Source organism: Caretta caretta, chromosome 6, assembly GCF_965140235.1.
Source record: "Caretta caretta isolate rCarCar2 chromosome 6, rCarCar1.hap1, whole genome shotgun sequence".
NCBI classification, from domain to species: Eukaryota; Metazoa; Chordata; order Testudines; family Cheloniidae; genus Caretta; species Caretta caretta.
Window position 1 is genome coordinate 48,274,512 of NC_134211.1, and position 18,724 is coordinate 48,293,235.

The following is an 18,724-nucleotide window of genomic DNA, read 5'->3' on the forward strand; positions in this document are numbered from 1 at the left end:
AGGAGGTCAGATTAGCTGATCTAACAGTCCGTTATAATCTCTCAAATCCATGAATCTGCAATAAGTAGACATGAGGAAGGACTAGGCAGGGGCAGGCAAACTTTTTGGTCTGAGGGCCACATCGGGTTTCCAAAATTGTATGGAGGGCCGGTTAGGGGAAGCTGTGCCTCCCGAAACAGCCAGGCATAGCCCGGCCCACGCCCCCTGACGACTCCCCCAGGACTCCTGGCCCATTCAGCCCCCTCCGTCTCCTGGTGTCCCATCCCCCCTGGGACCCCTGCCCCATCCATTCCTCCCTGTCCCCTGACCGCCCCCGGACCCCCTGCCCCCTGATTGCCTCCTGCTGTCCCATCCAACCCCTCCTCTCTTTCCTGACTGCACACCCCGGGACCCCTTCTCCCTGACTGCCCCCGGAACCTCTGCCCCTGACTGCTCCCTGCCACCCCATCCAACCCCCCTGTTCCCTGTCCTCTGATCGCCCTGACCCCTGCCCTCTATCCAACCCCCCTGCTCCCTTACCGTGCTGCCTGGAGCACCGGTGGCTGGTGGCGCTGCAGCCACGCCGCCCAGAGCACCAGGACAGGCAGCCATGCCACCCAGCTGGAGCCAGCCACGCCACTGCGCAGCACAGAGCACTGGGCCCAGCAAGAGCTCGCAGCCCCGCCACCCACAGCATTGCGCCAGCGGTGTAGTGAGCTGAGGTTGCGGGGGAGGGGGAACAGCAGGGGAGGGCCCTGGGGCTGGCCTCCTGGGCCAGCAGCTCAGGGACCGGGCAGGAGGGTCCCGCAGGCATGCCAGCTGTCTTCTTTGTTCGGTATAGCTGAGAAGTGATGCAGGGATTAGCTGGAGCAGTCTGGGAGAGCTGTGACTGATACGAAGAAATGATAAATTTTGAAGGTTGTGTCAGTAGAGGAGCACAAGGGTATCTTCTTGCCATAAGGAATGTCAGCAGCCTGGTGGAAAACATGGCAGTGATCTCCAGGGTTTTGTGAATGGTAAGTGAAGGCAGTATCTCAGAAGGAATCTTCAGGGCACAAGTGAAGGGGCTGTGGGTGCGGTTGTATGGTGTAGGCATAGTGTTTAAGTGTAAGTAGATCCTGTTTGCCACACCTGGCCTAAAGTTTTGCCTAAACAAAGAGAAGATATTAAACTTCTTTCTGCAGATCTCAAGTGCTGTCTTCCCAAAGCGTTCTGTAGCATCTTTAAGGATAAAGCGCTAAGGCTATGTCTCCCCTAGAGAGCTTACAGTGGCACAGTTGTATTGATGCAGCTGCACTATTGTAAGATCTCTAGTGTAGCCGCTCTATGCTAGTGGGGGAGAGCTCTCCTGTCGATATAATTAATCCATCCAATCCATGCGGTGATAGCTATGGTGGTGGGAGATGATCTCTCACCGTCATAATACTGTCCACACCACCGCTTATGTCTGTGTAACTTATGTTGTTCTGGGGTGTTATTTCACATCCGAGTGACATAAGTTATATTGACATAAGTGGTAGTGTAGACTCAAGGCAACACTGGGCAACCTTAACTTTGTGTTAAAGTTTTGGGTAATTTAATTTCCTTGTTTAAAAAAAAAAAAAAAAAATTGTCAGCACCCAGTGTACCACAACCCAGCTCTCCCTCTATGTTGCTTCTGGCTTTTTGGCAGTGATTACCCAGCCACAGGCTGCACTGGACACATATAAGTCCATTTGCTGTGCCTGCATGATCTGCTTGTGTCCCATTTCTCTGCCTATCCAGCACAGTCTGGTTCTTGCTCTTGATTCAGCCTTCCCCACCATGGAGAGGTAGGCATCAGCACAGGATCTGCAGGTTTAGAAGCTGAGGAGATTGTGTAGTGCAGGGGTGGCCAACCTGTGGCTCCGGAGCCACATGCGGCTCTTCAGAAGTTAATATGCGGCTCCTTGTATAGGCACCAACTCCGGGGCTGGAGATACAGGCGCCAACTTTCCAATGTGCCGGGGGAGGGTACTTACTGCTCAACCCCTGGCTCTGCCACAGGCCCGGAACCCACTCCACCCCTTCCCTCCCCTGAGCCTGCCATGCCCTTGCTCTGATTGGCTGCCAGTGGGCAGGAGGCGCTGGGAGCTGATGGGGGAGCTGCTGACGTATTACTGTGGCTCTTTGGCAATGAACGTTGGTAAATTCTGGCTCCTTTTTAGGCTCAGGTTGGCCACCCCTGGTGTAGGGACTAATATAGAGTCAGTGGAAATCTTCTGAAGTGGAGACAGACATGAGGGGGACATTTTTGTTGAGTGATTGAAGAGACAGGTGAAGCTATTCCAATATCCTCTGCTGCATAGCTCTGGCTCGGAATAATTAAAACAGCAATATATTAAAAGGGTTGCATTTTTAAAATGTTCGTAACTTTCTTCTCAACATTATTAGATCTGTCCTCAGAGGATTAAATATATAATTATTTTGAATGTCAGATGGAAAATTAAAACTGGTTTGCTTTTTAAAAGGTTGATAGTTTTAAAAAACATGTAAGCTGTTTTCTAAATAGTTGCGTAAGACAACAATTTGCTTGATTTTTATTCAGGTGTTTCAAGTTGTATTCAACTTCGGGCTGAGAGGTAAAACTGCAAAAGTTTTTGTGAAAGATAAGTGATGAAGATAGGTATTGGAATGAAAAATAACTTTTGTGATTGTGTTATAGTCCTGTTGGTCCCAAAGGTTAGATAATTTTTCACAATATCTATTTAAATCCATTTTGTTGTTAAGGATTCTGTTTGAAGCTTTAAGTGGGATGTGTCAAACTCTTGGCTCATGTTAGTGGGTTTGACTGGTTTGTGACACAAGTAATTTACTACAACCTACTTGCTGCATTCCTATGTGCTTAATTATTGACTAATTTATCTTCAGTATTGAGAGATCTCAAAACAGGTTTTTATTTTAAATGTTTAAGGGAAAAAAAGCTAGTTTGATATCCGCATTCCATTCTGAACTCTTCTATTCAGCTATTTTTTAAAAAAATCCTTTTTATTGTGCACATTTTAAAAAAACCTTGAGATTAAGAAAAAAATTGAATGTAGACATGTTTCACTGTTTTCAGCTGTAGATAGAACTGCTAACAGTGTAAAATTTTAATTTCAAAAAGAAAAAAGAGCCTACTCAGCTAATGGTTGAAGTCATATATTTCCTTCCTCAAAAATTATCTATTTTGAAATGTATTCTGCCCCCTAGGGTAACAGTGTGTAAGTTGCTGTAAGTTCTTTTCTGAGAAACATACTTTGTTCTAATCACAATAGAAACTCACAAGATGAAATTGAAAAATAATGGCAAAAGTAGAGAGATTTACTGAAGTTCTCCCGTCAGCAATAGTGGAGATACTAAATTTTTCTCTTATAAAACCAGCAACAACATCATATGGAGGGAGTGTTGTTTTATCCTGGCATTGTAAAATTCTATTGGATAGTGCTAAATAGAGATGTGTCTTTTTACATGAAAATGATAGCCTGAACAGCTATTTATGCAAATCTGGCATAAACTGCATTTTATCGTTTACCACTTTGTCATGTGTTTTTGAGTTTAGTAGTACAGATAGGTATGTTTGTTGCATTACGCATGTTTCAGACTATAATCCTAGTATTCTCTTTAATGTGCAAGGTGCAAAAACCAATTAACCTATATACTCTATTTGCATGTAGCTATACAGGCAGAACCAGACTTGTCAGTCACCGATAAGAGAAGGTGTGGCTAGCTACCCTGAATAGCCTGCCAGTTTTTCATTCTGCCTCTGACTATAAGAAGGTTTGGCAGATCTGTGGCTGCATAACAAAACAACCAACCAACTTTGGCCACACAAAACAAACAAACAACTTTGGCCATACATTTGCCTTCTGTAGCTGTATTTCTGGTTCTTTCTCAACAATGGGATTTAATGGCCTATCTGCTGCTTAGACACTATTGGTGCATCCCCTCCTCTCCCACTGTTGTGGAGTACAGTATGGGGGGGGAGGGGATAAAAGACAAGAAAGTGGGGAAACCACTGTCTGCTCTACTCCACTTGTGGAATACCTAGATAGGGATCTTTGCATGTTCTGTGATCGGGATACCTGCATTTCTCAGCAGTGCTAGACATTTAGGACATATTCATGAAGTTCCTCCCCCAAGCTAGAAGCAGCAAATCTGTACCCTGAGCAGTAGGAACCTGGAGCAGGTTTCAGACCCCCCTCCCTGCATGACAGGGGAAAAAGGGATACAAGAGGACTCCTCTATGGAACAGGACAAATCTTCCTAGATGGCAGTTTGCATTAGTGTTACCATCTTTCAGGCTCACAAAAAGAGGACACTGCTGGAGAGCATGGAGGGAGCTGAAAAGGGGGTTACAGTTTGTGGGAGTGCTAGACGGGGTATATTCACCTCACTCTTGAGGTGGGAGACAGTGTGGTGTGCCTCCCTGTCACAGTGGCAGGGCAGCTGGCCCAGGCCCGGGATGCAACACCAGCTGTCTGTCAGCACCTCTGTGTCTCTTCCCCTCCCCAGAAGTCCTGGGAGCCCAGGGTCCATGAGCTTCCTGGCTCTGCGAAAGCTTGATACAAAATGCCACAGAAGTTATTTTTTGTGTTTTTTTCCAATCCCATGTATCTTTTGGATACAGTTTACAGAATGAAGCTTTGTCTACACTGCCAATTGAACGACAAAACGTTTGACTTTCTAAACAAAACTTTTGGAATTCCGATTCTTCAGGAAACTTCAACATTTCATTTATCTTTCTGTTCCAGACATTTTTTTTTTGGAAACTTGGAATTTCCTGTGGAATGAGAATTCCAGTTTCCAGCCAACTCTAATAGTTATAACTCACTATTTGAGAACTTCCTTTTTCTTCCCATGTTGTCATTTTAGTAATGGAATGAGGGAATGGTTGTGTGCTTTCTGTTTGGCGTTATTAATGAAGAACTTGTAAGGACACGTTTTGCTTTAGTAAGGTCTGCATCTTGGCAGCATTAGAAGGTTTTAATTTATGTAGGCAACTTAGAATGAACAACATCTGAAATACATCTTTGTGTTTTTGATTGTGTATTCCATATCAGGTTTTCATTAAATGTATTAAACTGTCCTAATGAAGTTTTATCATCCTCCTGCTTGAAAATGGCAAAAAGAATTTAATTGTCATGCAACAAGAGTAAAGATGTTTTGCTTTTCCTATTTTGTTAAAGGAGGACTCCCTTTTTCCTCAAACGGAGCAATCTTTTATGATTGACTTAAAAAAGCCATTTGAACTTCACTCTCAGTAGTAATCTGAATTGTTTTTCCACTGAATAGACTTTTTTTTTTTTTTTAAGAGGGAGGGTTCATGATAGTCATGGATTGTATGTAATTGATGACAGTGATACCACTATTGGTTTTTGTAGTGACTTTTAGCAGTCTAATGTGTCAGGAGTCCCAGGAGCATATGCCACAGAAGTTATTTTTTGTGTTTTTTTTTCCAATCCCATGTATCTTTTGGATACAGTTTACAGAATGAAGCTTTGTCTACACTGCCAAGGATACAAGAGGACTCCTCTATGGAACAGGACAAATCTTCCTAGATGGCAGTTTGCATTAGTGTTACCATCTTTCAGGCTCACAAAAAGAGGACACTGCTGGAGAGCATGGAGGGAGCTGAAAAGGGGGTTACAGTTTGTGGGAGTGCTAGACGGGGTATATTCACCTCACTCTTGAGGTGGGAGACAGTGTGGTGTGCCTCCCTGTCACAGTGGCAGGGCAGCTGGCCCAGGCCCGGGATGCAACACCAGCTGTCTGTCAGCACCTCTGTGTCTCTTCCCCTCCCCAGAAGTCCTGGGAGCCCAGGGTCCATGAGCTTCCTGGCTCTGCGAAAGCTTGATACAAAATGCCACAGAAGTTATTTTTTGTGTTTTTTTTCCAATCCCATGTATCTTTTGGATACAGTTTACAGAATGAAGCTTTGTCTACACTGCCAATTGAACGACAAAACGTTTGTCATTCACAGGTGCTTAAAAAAGGCCCTCCCCCACCCTGAAAGACACAAGTTTTGCTGCGGCAAGTGGCAGTGTAAACGTTGGCAGTGTAAAAGTGGCAGAAGCGCTCTCCTGTCAACAACGCGAACCCCGCTCACAAACAGTGTTTACACTGCCCGACGTGTCACTAAAAGGTGTGTTGTGTAGACAAAGCCTTGGGCTCTGAAACTTTTGTACATCAGCTTTGAGTCTGCCTGTTTTAGTTGCACATGTTAACATTGTAGTAGTGATGTTTTAGGTAGAGCTGAGGCGTCCTTTCAAAGGAATTTGTTTTCAGGCATGTCTAGCTTAATTCAAAACAGCTTTGTATTAAAGCTTTAGACTTAGGGCTTGGCTACACTTGCAGATGTATAGCTCCAGGAGTTAAACCAGCCCTCGGAGACAGCAACGGGGAGAGTGCTGCCATGTGTTCACACTGTCAGTTGCAAGTGCAGTGGCATGGCCATATTTGCGGCACTTGCAGTGGCATTTGGAGCAGTGCATTGTGGACAGCTATCCCACAGAGCACCTCTTCCCATTCTGTACTGGCGCTGTGGCTTGTGGGAAGGGGGAGGAGGGTGCATGGCATCCTGGGTCCTGTCCCAGTGCCCCATGATGGATCGCTTCCATCTAAATTTGGTGCCATCTTTAAGTGTTTTTTGTACTGCACACTCTGTCTTCCCTTTCGGTCTGCGGGAGTGGATCCCAAACTGCTGAGAAATATGCTGATGGGTCTCGCCAGCACGTCACGAATTGCATTCAAGTTACTTCTTATGCTACAAAGTGACAGTGAGGAGTCCGACGATGATGTCGACACGCATAACGCATACGACACGAGATTACTTGTGGCATTCACGGACATGCTTACTGCCATGGAGCACCGCTTTTGGGCTCGGAAAACAAGCACTGAGTGGTGGGATCACATTGTCATGCAAGTCTGGGATGACGAGCAGTGGCTGCAGAACTTTCAGATGAGGAAAGCCACTTTTATGTGACTCTGTGCTGAGCTCACCCCCACCCTGTGGCACAAGGAAATGAGATTGAGAGCTGCCCTGATGGTGGAGAAGCGCGTGGCGATTGCAATCTGGAAGCTGGCTACTCCAGACAGCTACCGATCGGTTGCTAACCAGTTCGGAGTGGGCAAGTCTACTGTTGGAATTGTGTTGATGCAAGAGTGCAGGGCCATTAATCGCATCCTGCTCAGAAGAACTGTGACTCTGGGCAATGTGCGTGACATTGTGGATGGCTTTGCACAAATGGGTTTCCCTAACTTTGGGTAGAAAGTGGGTAGAAGGTGGGTAGAAAGCTGGCTAGATTGTCGGGCTCAACGGGTAGTGATCAATGGCTCCATATCTAGTTGGCAGCCGGTATCAAGTGGAGTACCCCAAGGGTCGGTCCTGGGGCCGGTTTTGTTCAATATCTTCATAAATGATCTGGAGGATGGTGTGGATTGCACTCTCAGCAAATTTGCGGATGATACTAAACTGGGAGGAGTGGTAGATACGCTGGAGGGGAGGGATAGGATACAGAAAGACCTAGACAAATTGGAGGATTGGGCCAAAAGAAATCTGATGAGGTTCAATAAGGATAAGTGCAGGGTCCTGCACTTAGGACGGAAGAACCCAATGCACAGCTACAGACTAGGGACCGAATGGCTAGGCAGAAGTTCTGCGGAAAAGGACCTAGGGGTGACAGTGGACGAGAAGCTGGATATGAGTCAGCAGTGTGCCCTTGTTGCCAAGAAGGCCAATGGCATTTTGGGATGTATAAGTAGGGGCATAGCGAGCAGATCGAGGGACGTGATGTTCCCCTCTATTCGACATTGGTGAGGCCTCATCTGGAGTACTGTGTCCAGTTTTGGGCCCCACACTTCAAGAAGGATGTGGATAAATTGGAGAGAGTCCAGCGACGGGCAACAAAAATGATTAGGGGACTGGAACACATGAGTTATGAGGAGAGGCTGAGGGAGCTGGGATTGTTTAGCCTGCAGAAGAGAAGAATGAGGGGGGATTTGATAGCTGCTTTCAACTACCTGAAAGGGGGTTCCAAAGAGGATGGCTCTAGACTGTTCTCAATTGTAGCAGATGACAGAACGAGGAGCAATGGTCTCAAGTTGCAGTGGGGGAGGTTTAGATTGGATATTAGGAAAAACTTTTTCACTAAGAGGGTGGTGAAACACTGGAATGCGTTACCTAGGGAGGTGGTAGAATCTCCTTCCTTAGAGGTTTTTAAGGTCAGGCTTGACAAAGCCCTGGCTGGGATGATTTAACTGGGAATTGGTCCTGCTTTGAGCAGGGGGTTGGACTAGATGACCTTCTGGGGTCCCTTCCAACCCTGATATTCTATGATTCTATGATTCTAACTGCGGAGGGGCTATAGATGGCACGCATATTCCAATTCTGGCACCAGACCCCCTAGCTTCTGAGTACATAAATCAGAAGGGGTATTTCTCGATGGTTCTCCAGGCTCTTGTGGATCACCGTGGGCGTTTCATGGACATTAACATAGGTTGGTCTGGAGAGGTGCATGATGCACTCATCCTTTGGAGCACAGGCCTGTTCTGGAAGCTGGGACTTTCTTCCCGGACCAGAAGATCACCGTAGGGGAAGTTGAAATGCCCATTGTGATCATTTGAGACCTTTAATGCCCTGGCTTATGAAAACGTACACAGAGAGCCTTGACAGCAGCAAGGATCTGTTCAACAGGCAGAGTCAGTGCAGAATGACTGTGGAGCGTGCTTTTGGTCATTTTTGGTTGCCGGGGGCCCCTATACTCAACACTGTCCCCACATTTTCCACAGGATGGGTTTGTCCTGGAAGATATCTTGCTGCTGAGGGTGACCTGGGAAGCAAGGGAGGGTCTTCCGCAACAATGCGGCTTCTGCCCTGGCCCTTGTGTGGCTTGCCTGTATGCAGCAATGGTCCCCCCGTCTCTAATGGCACAGTGGCACGGACATGTTAGCCTTACTGGGACAAGGAGCACAGTAGCTCTGCCAAGGAACCTGCGCAAGTGGATTGCCCAGCTTCTGCAGGAGACCTTCAGTGAGATCACTGAGGCCAATTACCACGATGTGAGAGAGCACATCAACGCCCTATTCCACATCTAGGCATGCATGCAGCCCTAACCCTTCTTTCTGTAACCCTCCTCACCCCAACAGCCCGTACCCAACAACTCCCTTCTCAAAATAAAAGCCGCTTACCTCATCTGCTGTTTGTTCTTCCCCAAGCACCGTCCACTGCGACTGGTTACCTTCCTCCTGGCTTGAAAACAGCTCCTGGCTGCATGCATCTAGGGATACTAGGCCCCCCTCTGTCTCTGGGCCCCCCTCCTCCTCAGCACCCTCGCTTCCATTTTCTGCCTTCTGCCTTTTTGCACTCTGGGCTGTCATGGCCTCGGAAGTGTCCATGGTGCTCTTCGGAGTGGAGGTGGGGTCGGCCCCAAATATCTCATCCAGCTCTTTGTAGAAATGGCAGGTCATGGGAGCAGCTCTGGAGCGGCAGTTTGCCTCCTGCGCTTTGTGGTGGGCATTCCGCAGCTCCTTCACTTTAACCCTGCACTGCATCCTGATCAAGGGCCATGACAGAAAGGGGCCATGACATCTGCCTGTAGGTATCTTAATTCCTACAGCTGGAGCGCAGCTGGGACTGGACAGCTTCCTCCCCCCAAACACTGATGAGGTCCAGCACCTCGCCATTGCTCCATACTGGGGATTGCCTGGCGCGTGAAGGCATGGTCACCTGGAAAGCGCGGCAAGCACTCCACGCCTTGCTGAGCAAACAGGAAGGGGACTTTCAAAATTCCCAGAAAATTTAAAGGGCGGGTCTGACAGTTGGTCACCTTAGGGCAAGGCAGTAGAGTACAAAGTTATGACCAGAGTGGCTAGAACAGGCATTGTAGGACACTTCCTGGAGGCTGATCAGAGCGCATTAATAGACCAGGTGTCCACACTGGCACCATGGTGCTCCAGCTGGGGCGCAGCAAGCTCTATGCTTCTCGTGGAGGTGGATTACCAGGGGTGCTCCAGCCGCAGGGTCCGCGCGCTCTAACTGCCTTGCCAGTGTGGACGCCTCTGGAGTTAGGGCGCTTGGGGCTGATTTAATGCGCTCCAACTTGCAAGTGTAGACAAGGCCTTAGTGTATGTGTAGTCCTCAATAAACAGTATATTTTGCTGGGCTTGAAAAGTTTTTAAGAAAAAAGGAAATAAAAGCACAGATAATTGAAGTGACTTGACGCATACCACACGAGATTATTCACATACTGAGGAGAATCCATGTCTCTTGACTTCCAGTCATGAGCCCTGTTTCCTGGAAAACATCACCCCTCTTCTAGCATCACCATCCCCTTCCTGGATAAACTTTTTCCTTAGATGTGTTGAATAAAAATAATTGATTACAACTTTACTGAACTACTTATTGTGGTAATAATTAATATAATTGGGTTGCACACCGTTTATGATACTGATGTATTGTTGTTTGCTTTCTTCCAGGAGTTTGCAGCACTTACTAAAGAGCTTAATGTATGCAGGGAACAGCTCCTTGAAAGGGAAGAAGAAATTGCTGAACTGAAAGCAGAAAGAAATAATACAAGGGTTAGTTACTTGTCTGATCTCTATTGATTATTGCCATCTGTGGCTGGCTTACCACCCAGAGCCGGTCTGTCCCTCTCTTTTGGCAGGCCCTTTAAATTTTTCTGTCTAGCTCCACCTGGAGTGTCTGCAATATTGTTTGTTTTAAAATGAAATTACCTCAAATACAAAACAAGTGTCTCTGCTGGGGTGCTGTATTCTAGGCCTCACCAACTCAGTACTTGCTCTCCTGGGTTGGGAGGAGAGGTCAGCAAGCAAACAGTCCTTCCTGGATGATAACATCTGCTCTCACAGTGAGAACAGGGAGCTTTCTCTGCTATCCCCTACCTACCTGGGTTTTGTCTTGTTTGGTTGGATGATTGATTGAGTGATTAGGAGACAGGGAGCTACAAATATCTATACTACAAAAGTCTTGGCTTCAGGCCTTTAAATAGTCTCTCCAAGACTGTCTTTCCCTGAGACCATTTCCTCTCTCCCCATGTCTGCCCCACTTCTCCCCAGGATATTTGGTCTGTTGAGACTCTTGGAATGGGGAGACACTTGACTCCATCCCCCTCCAATTCCTCTTTTACTTAAAGGACCAGTAAACCCCATTAAACCATCATTAAGGAAAATATAATTAATTGGAGAATTGAACTTAATATTGAGATTCCCTTCAGACTGTGTATCATGCTCTTATACACCAACTTAAAACTCAAAGATAAAAATTTGTAAATTCTTCTTTGAGTATTGTCCATATGGGTTCTCGCTGCTGGTACAATTGTGCCTCATATAAGGAAGTGACAGTATAGCAGTGTCTTTTAAGGCTGTGAATGCACCTTGTGTATATTCCAGCTAACGGCAGATAAAGGACTGCAGCTCTGACTGCCAGAGGGTTCCTTCATGATAAGGGATTCTGAATTAGCGTAAGACTCTGAAGTAGTGGAGCAGAAGTGCAGGTCATGGAGATCCACACAGTTCGTGCAACCATGGTTCGAGTAGTTGCTCCCCAACAACTTCTTCATATATTTCCTGTGTATAACCCAGTCCACGTGATTAGAAAGCAGTTCCCAGACTTGAAACAGACAAGGGCCTGAGAAGTCTTATCGAAGCAAAGATTAATATGAAGCTCTGTCAACCTGGCATCTTACCTAGAGGCTAGGTCTGGGGAAGAATGCTGGGTAAAAGGGTGAACAGTGGTCCATGTTGCACCTCTTCCATTTTATTAACTTTATACAAAGATATCACTGAAATGTTAAAGGCAAACAAATTAATATATTTAATCTTGAATTTTGACTCTTGGGTTGAAAGTTCTTAAATCAAACCTAATATTTTAGAAAGTAAAGTCATTCTAGTCTGATGTTCAAAACAGGTATAAACATCTTGTTCCTTATTTACTTTTTTTGTTTTTATTTCAGCTGCTTTTAGAACATTTGGAATGTCTAGTCTCCAGACATGAGCGGTCCCTTAGAATGACTGTTGTAAAGAGACAGGCTCAGTCTCCAGCAGGAGTTTCTAGTGAAGTTGAAGTTCTCAAAGCACTAAAATCATTATTTGAACATCACAAAGCCCTTGATGAAAAGGTAACGAAGTGTGCCAACTAATTGCCCCCTGTCCCGTCCCGTCCCCCTGGCCAAAGTGTGGAACTAATAACTTTTGCTCGTGCAGTTTTCAGAAGTTAGGTTCTTTGACTATGCCGTATCTGCTTTAAGAAAATGTACACTAGTGTAACTATACTGATGCAGTTACTTCAGTACAACCTCCTAATATAGATGTGCTGTACTAAAGCAAACCCAGTGTAACTAACTTAATATAGTAACATACCAATGTAAGCTGCATTAGTGTAAAAAGCCCTACTTTGTGCTCATGCAACATATCTACATTAGGGGTTTTCACACTTATTTTCTTGTGTTACAGTAACACATAAAAGGCATCATTGATTAGGTACTGTACACACAAAGTAGAAGACAATGGACAACAGGTGGTCACAACAAATAGACAGTGGGAGCACAGAGTAACAGTGCTGAAGCTTATGCTCAAATTTGTTAGTCTCTAAGGTGCCACAAGTCCTCCTTTTCTTAATGCTGACAGTTGTGGTTAGAGAAATAAACAGCAGTTTATAAACCATTGTCAAGTGTTTTGTAGTCATCATGGTATAGGTGAGTTTTAAGGAGAATAGTGTGGTGTGGCTATGTGGCTTGGCTATGTGGCTTTTTGCAGGGTGCTGTTCCCATGAAAAAGAAATGGCATGGGAGAAAACAAACATGTATGCTGGAAAATTTGACACAGGCAATCAAGGCTGGCATCGCTGATGGAGAGAAAATAGAGATCAGTCTGATCTGAGGCCACAGTGGGCATTAAAAATGAAAACAAGTAGTTTGTACTTGATGTTGTGGGAAAGGGAAGCCAGTGAAATGATACAAACAAAATGGTGGTGTGGTTGAAACAACAAACCAGGAAGACTTTTTTTTTTTTCCCATCAAGAGTTTTAATGAATTTAAGAGGACAGAGACAGGTAAGCTGGCATTTATCAGTGTTGGAGGAGGAAATTAGGGACGTGAGAGACAGGAGAAAGGGAAATGTGATGGTTGTGGATAGCAGAGACATTTTTTATAAACAGGGTTTGGGTATTCCATTTGGACTGGAGAAAAAAGGTGAAAGGGAAGTTGCTGGGGGAGGAACTCAGAGAGGTGGTGATGATAGGGAAGGTTCAGGGAGGAGTTGGAGTCAGACAGAGTTGGGGTGGGTGTTACCAGATTCAAACAGAAAAAGGCAAGAGAGAAGGGGAGGTACGATTTGTGAGAGTAGGAGTGAGGAGGTGGTGGAATGGGACAGGAAGAACAGAAGAGTGAAAAGCTGATGAGAGTAACATAGGGAGAGGGTAGAATGCAAGGGGAGATGAAGTAGGGGAAGGGAGAGAAAAAGGGAGATAAATGCAATGCAGAGAAATGGTAAAGTTAGAGATGAGAGCAAAAAGTGTAGAGTGGTACCAATAATCAACAGTGCAGTGTGGTTACAAGGAATCTACTGATTCCTACTGTCTCTGTTCCTAATCACGAATACAAAATTATATAAATAATCAAATGCTCAAGGGACAGTTACTTGTGTATGTAAGTAGTTAAATGAGAGAAATTAGTAGCAGTGTAGTAAGTGGCTCTGTACTTAAGGTGAACAATTACACCAGGCCCAGACAAGGCAGATCAAAGAAACAGTTAAGTGAACTAGTGAGTGAGTCGGTCAGGAGGTGATGATAATTACCAGTTCAGTCAGTGCAGTCAACAGGGAAAGCAAAAACATGTTTTCATAGAATATCAAGGTTGGAAAGGACCTCAGGAGGTCATCTAGTCCAACCCCCTGCTCAAAGCAGGACCAATCCCCAATTTTTGCCCTGATCCCTAAATGGCCCCCTCAAGGGTTGAACTCACAATCTTGGGTTTAGCAGGTCAATGCTCAAACCACTGAGCTGTCTCTCCCCCCCAATGTTGTGAAGCCGTTACGCCTTTCTGTACGTTCTACTTGGTTGGAGTTTGAGTGTGCTGCTGCTTCTTGCTGCAAGAGCAGCGAAGATAGGATGGTGGCTGCTCTGGGGCTGGGGGAGTCATGCTGCATCTGGGGAAGATTTAAAGAATAAAATCTCTTCAAGGAGCTTATTTGCACTGGTGTTACACTTCTGTGTAAATTTTCTTAATGTAGAAAATTCATTCATTCTATCCCTTCATCTGCACATGCTCTTCATTCTTCATAGCCTCACTTTCATCCCACTCTTCCTTTCCCTGGTCCACACATCCTTTCCCTTACATTGACAGCATATGTGTGTAATAGAAGAAAATGAAAAAAGGAAAGATAGTGAAGTAGGGCTAGAAAGGGAGGGACAGGGGAAAAGCTCCTCTCTGCCCCCGCCAACCCTGGATTTGTTACACAGGAGGAAGCTGGTTAAAGGGGGAATCCTGGAGCTCCTCAGTTTACCTGTGCATTGGGCCTTCTACCATAGAGCTCAGCTGTGCGAATGGGCGCAGCTTAAGATAAACCCCACTCCCAACTAGCAGTTTGATTCCTAAATTTTGTGTCTAGTAAAATGCTTATTTCTTATAACTTGCAAATTCTATAAATTGAAATCATTAACTTCTCCTTAGATAATACAAACATTACAGGTCTTTGAGTGTTCCTTACAAGGGGGAGGTATATTTTAAATACACAGAATTTAGTCTAGGTTTAAAAGGTGGCAGCAAGTGGAGTTCACCTGCCCAATGGAGAAGTTCTGACTCCTTGTTAGGTAAAGTGTCAGTCAAAAGTTTATCTTAAAATCTTAGTCAGTTTTCCAGAAGATCCTTTCTGTGATGCTTGTTAAAACTTCAGAATTTGATGGTGTAAGTCATTGACACTGGTGGAGCAATTAAGCATATTGAAATGGGAAGCCATAGTGCTAGGCATATAACATTTTTGTCTTGTGTTCACAGTTGCTCAGTGCTAAGATAGCTATAAGATTGTTACTGATGACTTTATTTTTCAGGTAAGGGAAAGATTACGAGTAGCACTTGAAAGATGTAGTTTATTGGAAGAAGAACTAGGTACTACGCATAAAGAGGTAGGTCCCTATAGTAAAATAAAATTTTGGGGGATGTTTGGGTGGAAGAATTTATTCCATAGCATCAAATCAGCATTTTTCCAAATATTAGTATATGCAGATGATTCTTAAAGTTATTTACTAGTAGTTTTTTGTTTAGTTAGATCCCAATTGGATGAGTTTGATTTCACTTTAGTTTTTGTTGATAGAAGTCTGTATAGGAACTATACATATGAGCTGATAATTCTGTCTCACAGATAGAATTTTTTCTGGTTTAAGACCAATGGCCGTAGCATAGCAGGCATGGAATAGGTTTTTAGCTGCCTGTATTACATCTTTGCCCATGCATACATGCATCAGTCTCTTCTTTAAAGCATTAATAATCTTCTAAAGATTAAATCAGTAAAATTCATTACTCCAAGCTTACTCATTTGCTTCAAAGTGAGGTTATTGTACTATGTTAGCTATTGCTTATGTGAAAAGTGAAATACAAAGTGAAATGTGCTACAGTTTTTTTTTACTTTTGTTTTTAGTTAATGATTCTGAAAGAGCAAAACAATCAGAAAAGAACACTAACTGATGGGGTGCTGGATATAAATCATGATCAGGAAAATACACCAAGCACAAATGGGAAGGTAAGGTTGTTTAACACTGATGGATTTTTTTTGTCGTGTATGGGTTGCAATATTTGTCCACTCTTAAGTATATAATTAAAGCACAAGGTAATTATTACAACTTTATTATTTGATAGGCTGCACAAACGAACTTTAATTAGCTTTGTTATATTGAAACAATATAGTATATTTCAAAGCTCCATGTAGTGTGGAAACTTAAGGTGGTGGTTTTTTTTTTAATGTAATAGAGATCTTCTGATGGTTCTTCAAGCCACGATGAAGACCTTGCTAAAGTTATAGAACTCCAAGAAATTATAGACAAGCAGATCAACGAGCAAGGCCAAATGAAGGAACGTCTCACTGCTCTTTCTAGCAGAGTGACAGAGCTGGAAGAAGATCTTGACACAGCTAGAAAAGATTTAATAAAATCAGAAGAAATGAATACAAAGTTGCAAAGAGATGTACGAGAGGTGAGGAATGAACTGTGAAAGTCTCAGTAGTCCCAGCTAAGCCAGACGCTACGTGGGTGTACTAAGCCCTTTCCCTCTTATGGTGATAGGTGCTTAAGTCTGGGGTTCATAGAGATGCTACCTCATTTTAGCAGTCCATGGAGGGAATCTACCACCTGGATTTAGGTGCCTAAATCCTGGATTTAGGCACCTAAGTGCCTCTTTGGATCTGGGCCTAATTGCTTAGCTCATTCCTGAGTGCTAATTTTCTTGATGTTGTATCGTTCAATTGTGTATTCTCAAATTTGTGTTTCTATTGTTTGCTAAAGTGATGGTTACTAATTAATTAGTAGAAACATTAACAATCTTGTAGGTGTCCTACATTCTGCCCTCTGGGCTGGAAGAAATGTATTTTGCTAATTGTCAGCTAGGGTCTAGACTTAGATCAAGGAAAATTTGGTGTTGCATATATGTAGCTACCCCAGGGGGAAAAAAGATGTGGAATTTATCCATGCTTGCTTTAGAATAGATGTTCTACCAAAAATTCATGAATACACAAATACGATAAACATTGCTATCTCTGTAATCCTCTAAGGGCAAGGCTACTCTAGGAATAAGAATAAAATTTAGATACCCTAACTTTTGTCAATTCTTTTTTTCCTTAAGTTAACTATAACAAATTGTTTGAAAAATGCCTAATATCTACAATATAAAACACTTCGTATTTTCAAAGATTTCAGAGTACAGAACATAATCCTCACAGTTTCTTTGATTTGTGGAACTTTGTGTAATAAGACCGACTGTTCTAAAGGTGATTTAAAGTGTACTTAAAAGAAGCTGGGAGATAACATTCAATGATATTTTTAAAATAAATTTTAGTCTGGAAATGTAAGCAGTGCTGTACACTATGCAAAAATAGACAATCTGGAAAAGATGTCAAAGCCTAACCCCAAATATTCAAACTTTAGTGCCTAAAATTAGGCTCTTAAATCCATATCTAGCTACCTAAATAAAGATCCTGGTTTTAAAGATACTGAGCTCCTGAAGCACATCTGAACTTTAGTGGGATTTAGGAGTACACAAAACCTTTAAAGATAGGACACTTTTTTTAAAATTTAATGGCTGAATATGAGTTTAAGAGCTGAATTTAAGGCTCCAAGTTAAAAAAATTTAAGTGCGTTAAGTTCAGTCTAACACACTATAAGGAAAACTACTCTAATATTGTAATAATTCTGAGGTAAATAACAATTAAGCATTCTGTAACTCACTACTTGACTCTGTGCTAGTCCTTTTTTTTATTTTAAAGTGAGTGTGTAATTTAATAACACAATTCTTCTAAGTAAATATTTCAACACCTTATACTTTCTCATTCTTACAGCACAATCAGTAAATATGTTTGATAATCTGGGCTAAAACAGTATCATAGAATTCTGTGATTCTATGATACTGTTTTAGCCCAGATTATTAAATAAATAATTCATAGCTTTTAGTGAGTAAATGTAGTTTCTCATAATATAGGCCATGGCCCAAAAGGAAGACATGGAAGAGAGAATTACAACTCTTGAAAAACGCTACCTCGCTGCACAGCGTGAAGCTACATCTGTGCATGACCTCAATGATAAACTTGAAAATGAAATTGCTAATAAAGACTCCATGCACCGACAGGTAATAATTTTAATTAAAATATTAAGAAAATTCTGTTCAATATATTCCTGATGAAGATGGTAATATTTAAACTATAGTAGTACCCAATGTGTGCTAAGGAACTTACTTTTTATGTGAAGAAGATTACGATATTTTACGAGCAGTCATACTTTAAAAATAAGTCTAATGTGCTATGGTTGCCTGTGAAAGTCTGAGGTCAAAGTTAAGGTTGTATTTTAGATTGTTTTCTCTTTGAAGAATTAGAATTCCAATTTTATGTTGGAAATGAAAAGAATTTGTTGTGGAGGTGAGGAGTCTGTGTATCTGGGTATGATTATTAGTGAAAAGTGTTAATGTTCACTTGGAGGATGTTCTAATTCTAACTGGAGACTTTCTCTAAATGGTTGTGTTGAAAAGAAATGTAGTTAAGTATTCTTAACTAATACAGTGTTTTGTGTGGAAATTCCATGATTTTGTTGTTGAGCAACAAATAATTAAACATTTTGACATATAAAGCTTATGGCAGAGAAGGTTGTGCTCTTGACAGATCTTGGGGAGGCACACTGGTGCTGTCCTTTTGCATATTTTTGCATGTGTGTGAATTATAGCTGCTTTGGAATTAGTGGAGTGTATTATGTTAAAACTTTGCCTATGATTTCCCACTTTTATCAACCCCCGTCTAAGCTCCTATACTTGTTCACCTACATCTCTGCTTCTGCTGGTTCTCTGGGCTGCCCCATGCTTGATCCCTTTCTAGATCTCTTCTTCATGTATTGCAGCTTGCTTCATGCCCCTGGACTCCTTGGCTTGCTGGAGTAACTTTGAGCTCCATTTTTATAAAATGTTTGAAAGTTTAACAGGACAGGAGAGTGTGGGGTAGAGGTAGAAGGGAAGAGCTCCACTGCCCATCCCTTCTCAGCACC

General features: G+C 43.2%; 1 protein-coding gene across 15 annotated transcripts in view; it reads left to right on the plus strand.

Moving 5' to 3' along the window:
• PPFIA1 (PPFI scaffold protein A1) overlaps positions 1 to 18,724 on the plus strand; it is an 89,921-nt gene that overhangs the window by 19,400 nt on the left and 51,797 nt on the right. For 14 of the 15 annotated variants that reach the window (XM_048853311.2, XM_048853312.2, XM_048853320.2 and 11 more), the window contains 6 exons: positions 10,453 to 10,554; positions 11,949 to 12,113; positions 15,041 to 15,115; positions 15,628 to 15,729; positions 15,957 to 16,178; positions 17,676 to 17,822. In XM_048853311.2, the coding sequence (XP_048709268.1) occupies positions 10,453 to 10,554; positions 11,949 to 12,113; positions 15,041 to 15,115; positions 15,628 to 15,729; positions 15,957 to 16,178; positions 17,676 to 17,822 (813 nt within the window). Of the gene's footprint in view, positions 1 to 5,959; positions 6,122 to 10,452; positions 10,555 to 11,948; positions 12,114 to 15,040; positions 15,116 to 15,627; positions 15,730 to 15,956; positions 16,179 to 17,675; positions 17,823 to 18,724 lie in introns of all 15 variants that reach the window. The other variant, XM_048853321.2, reaches the window with a different exon arrangement.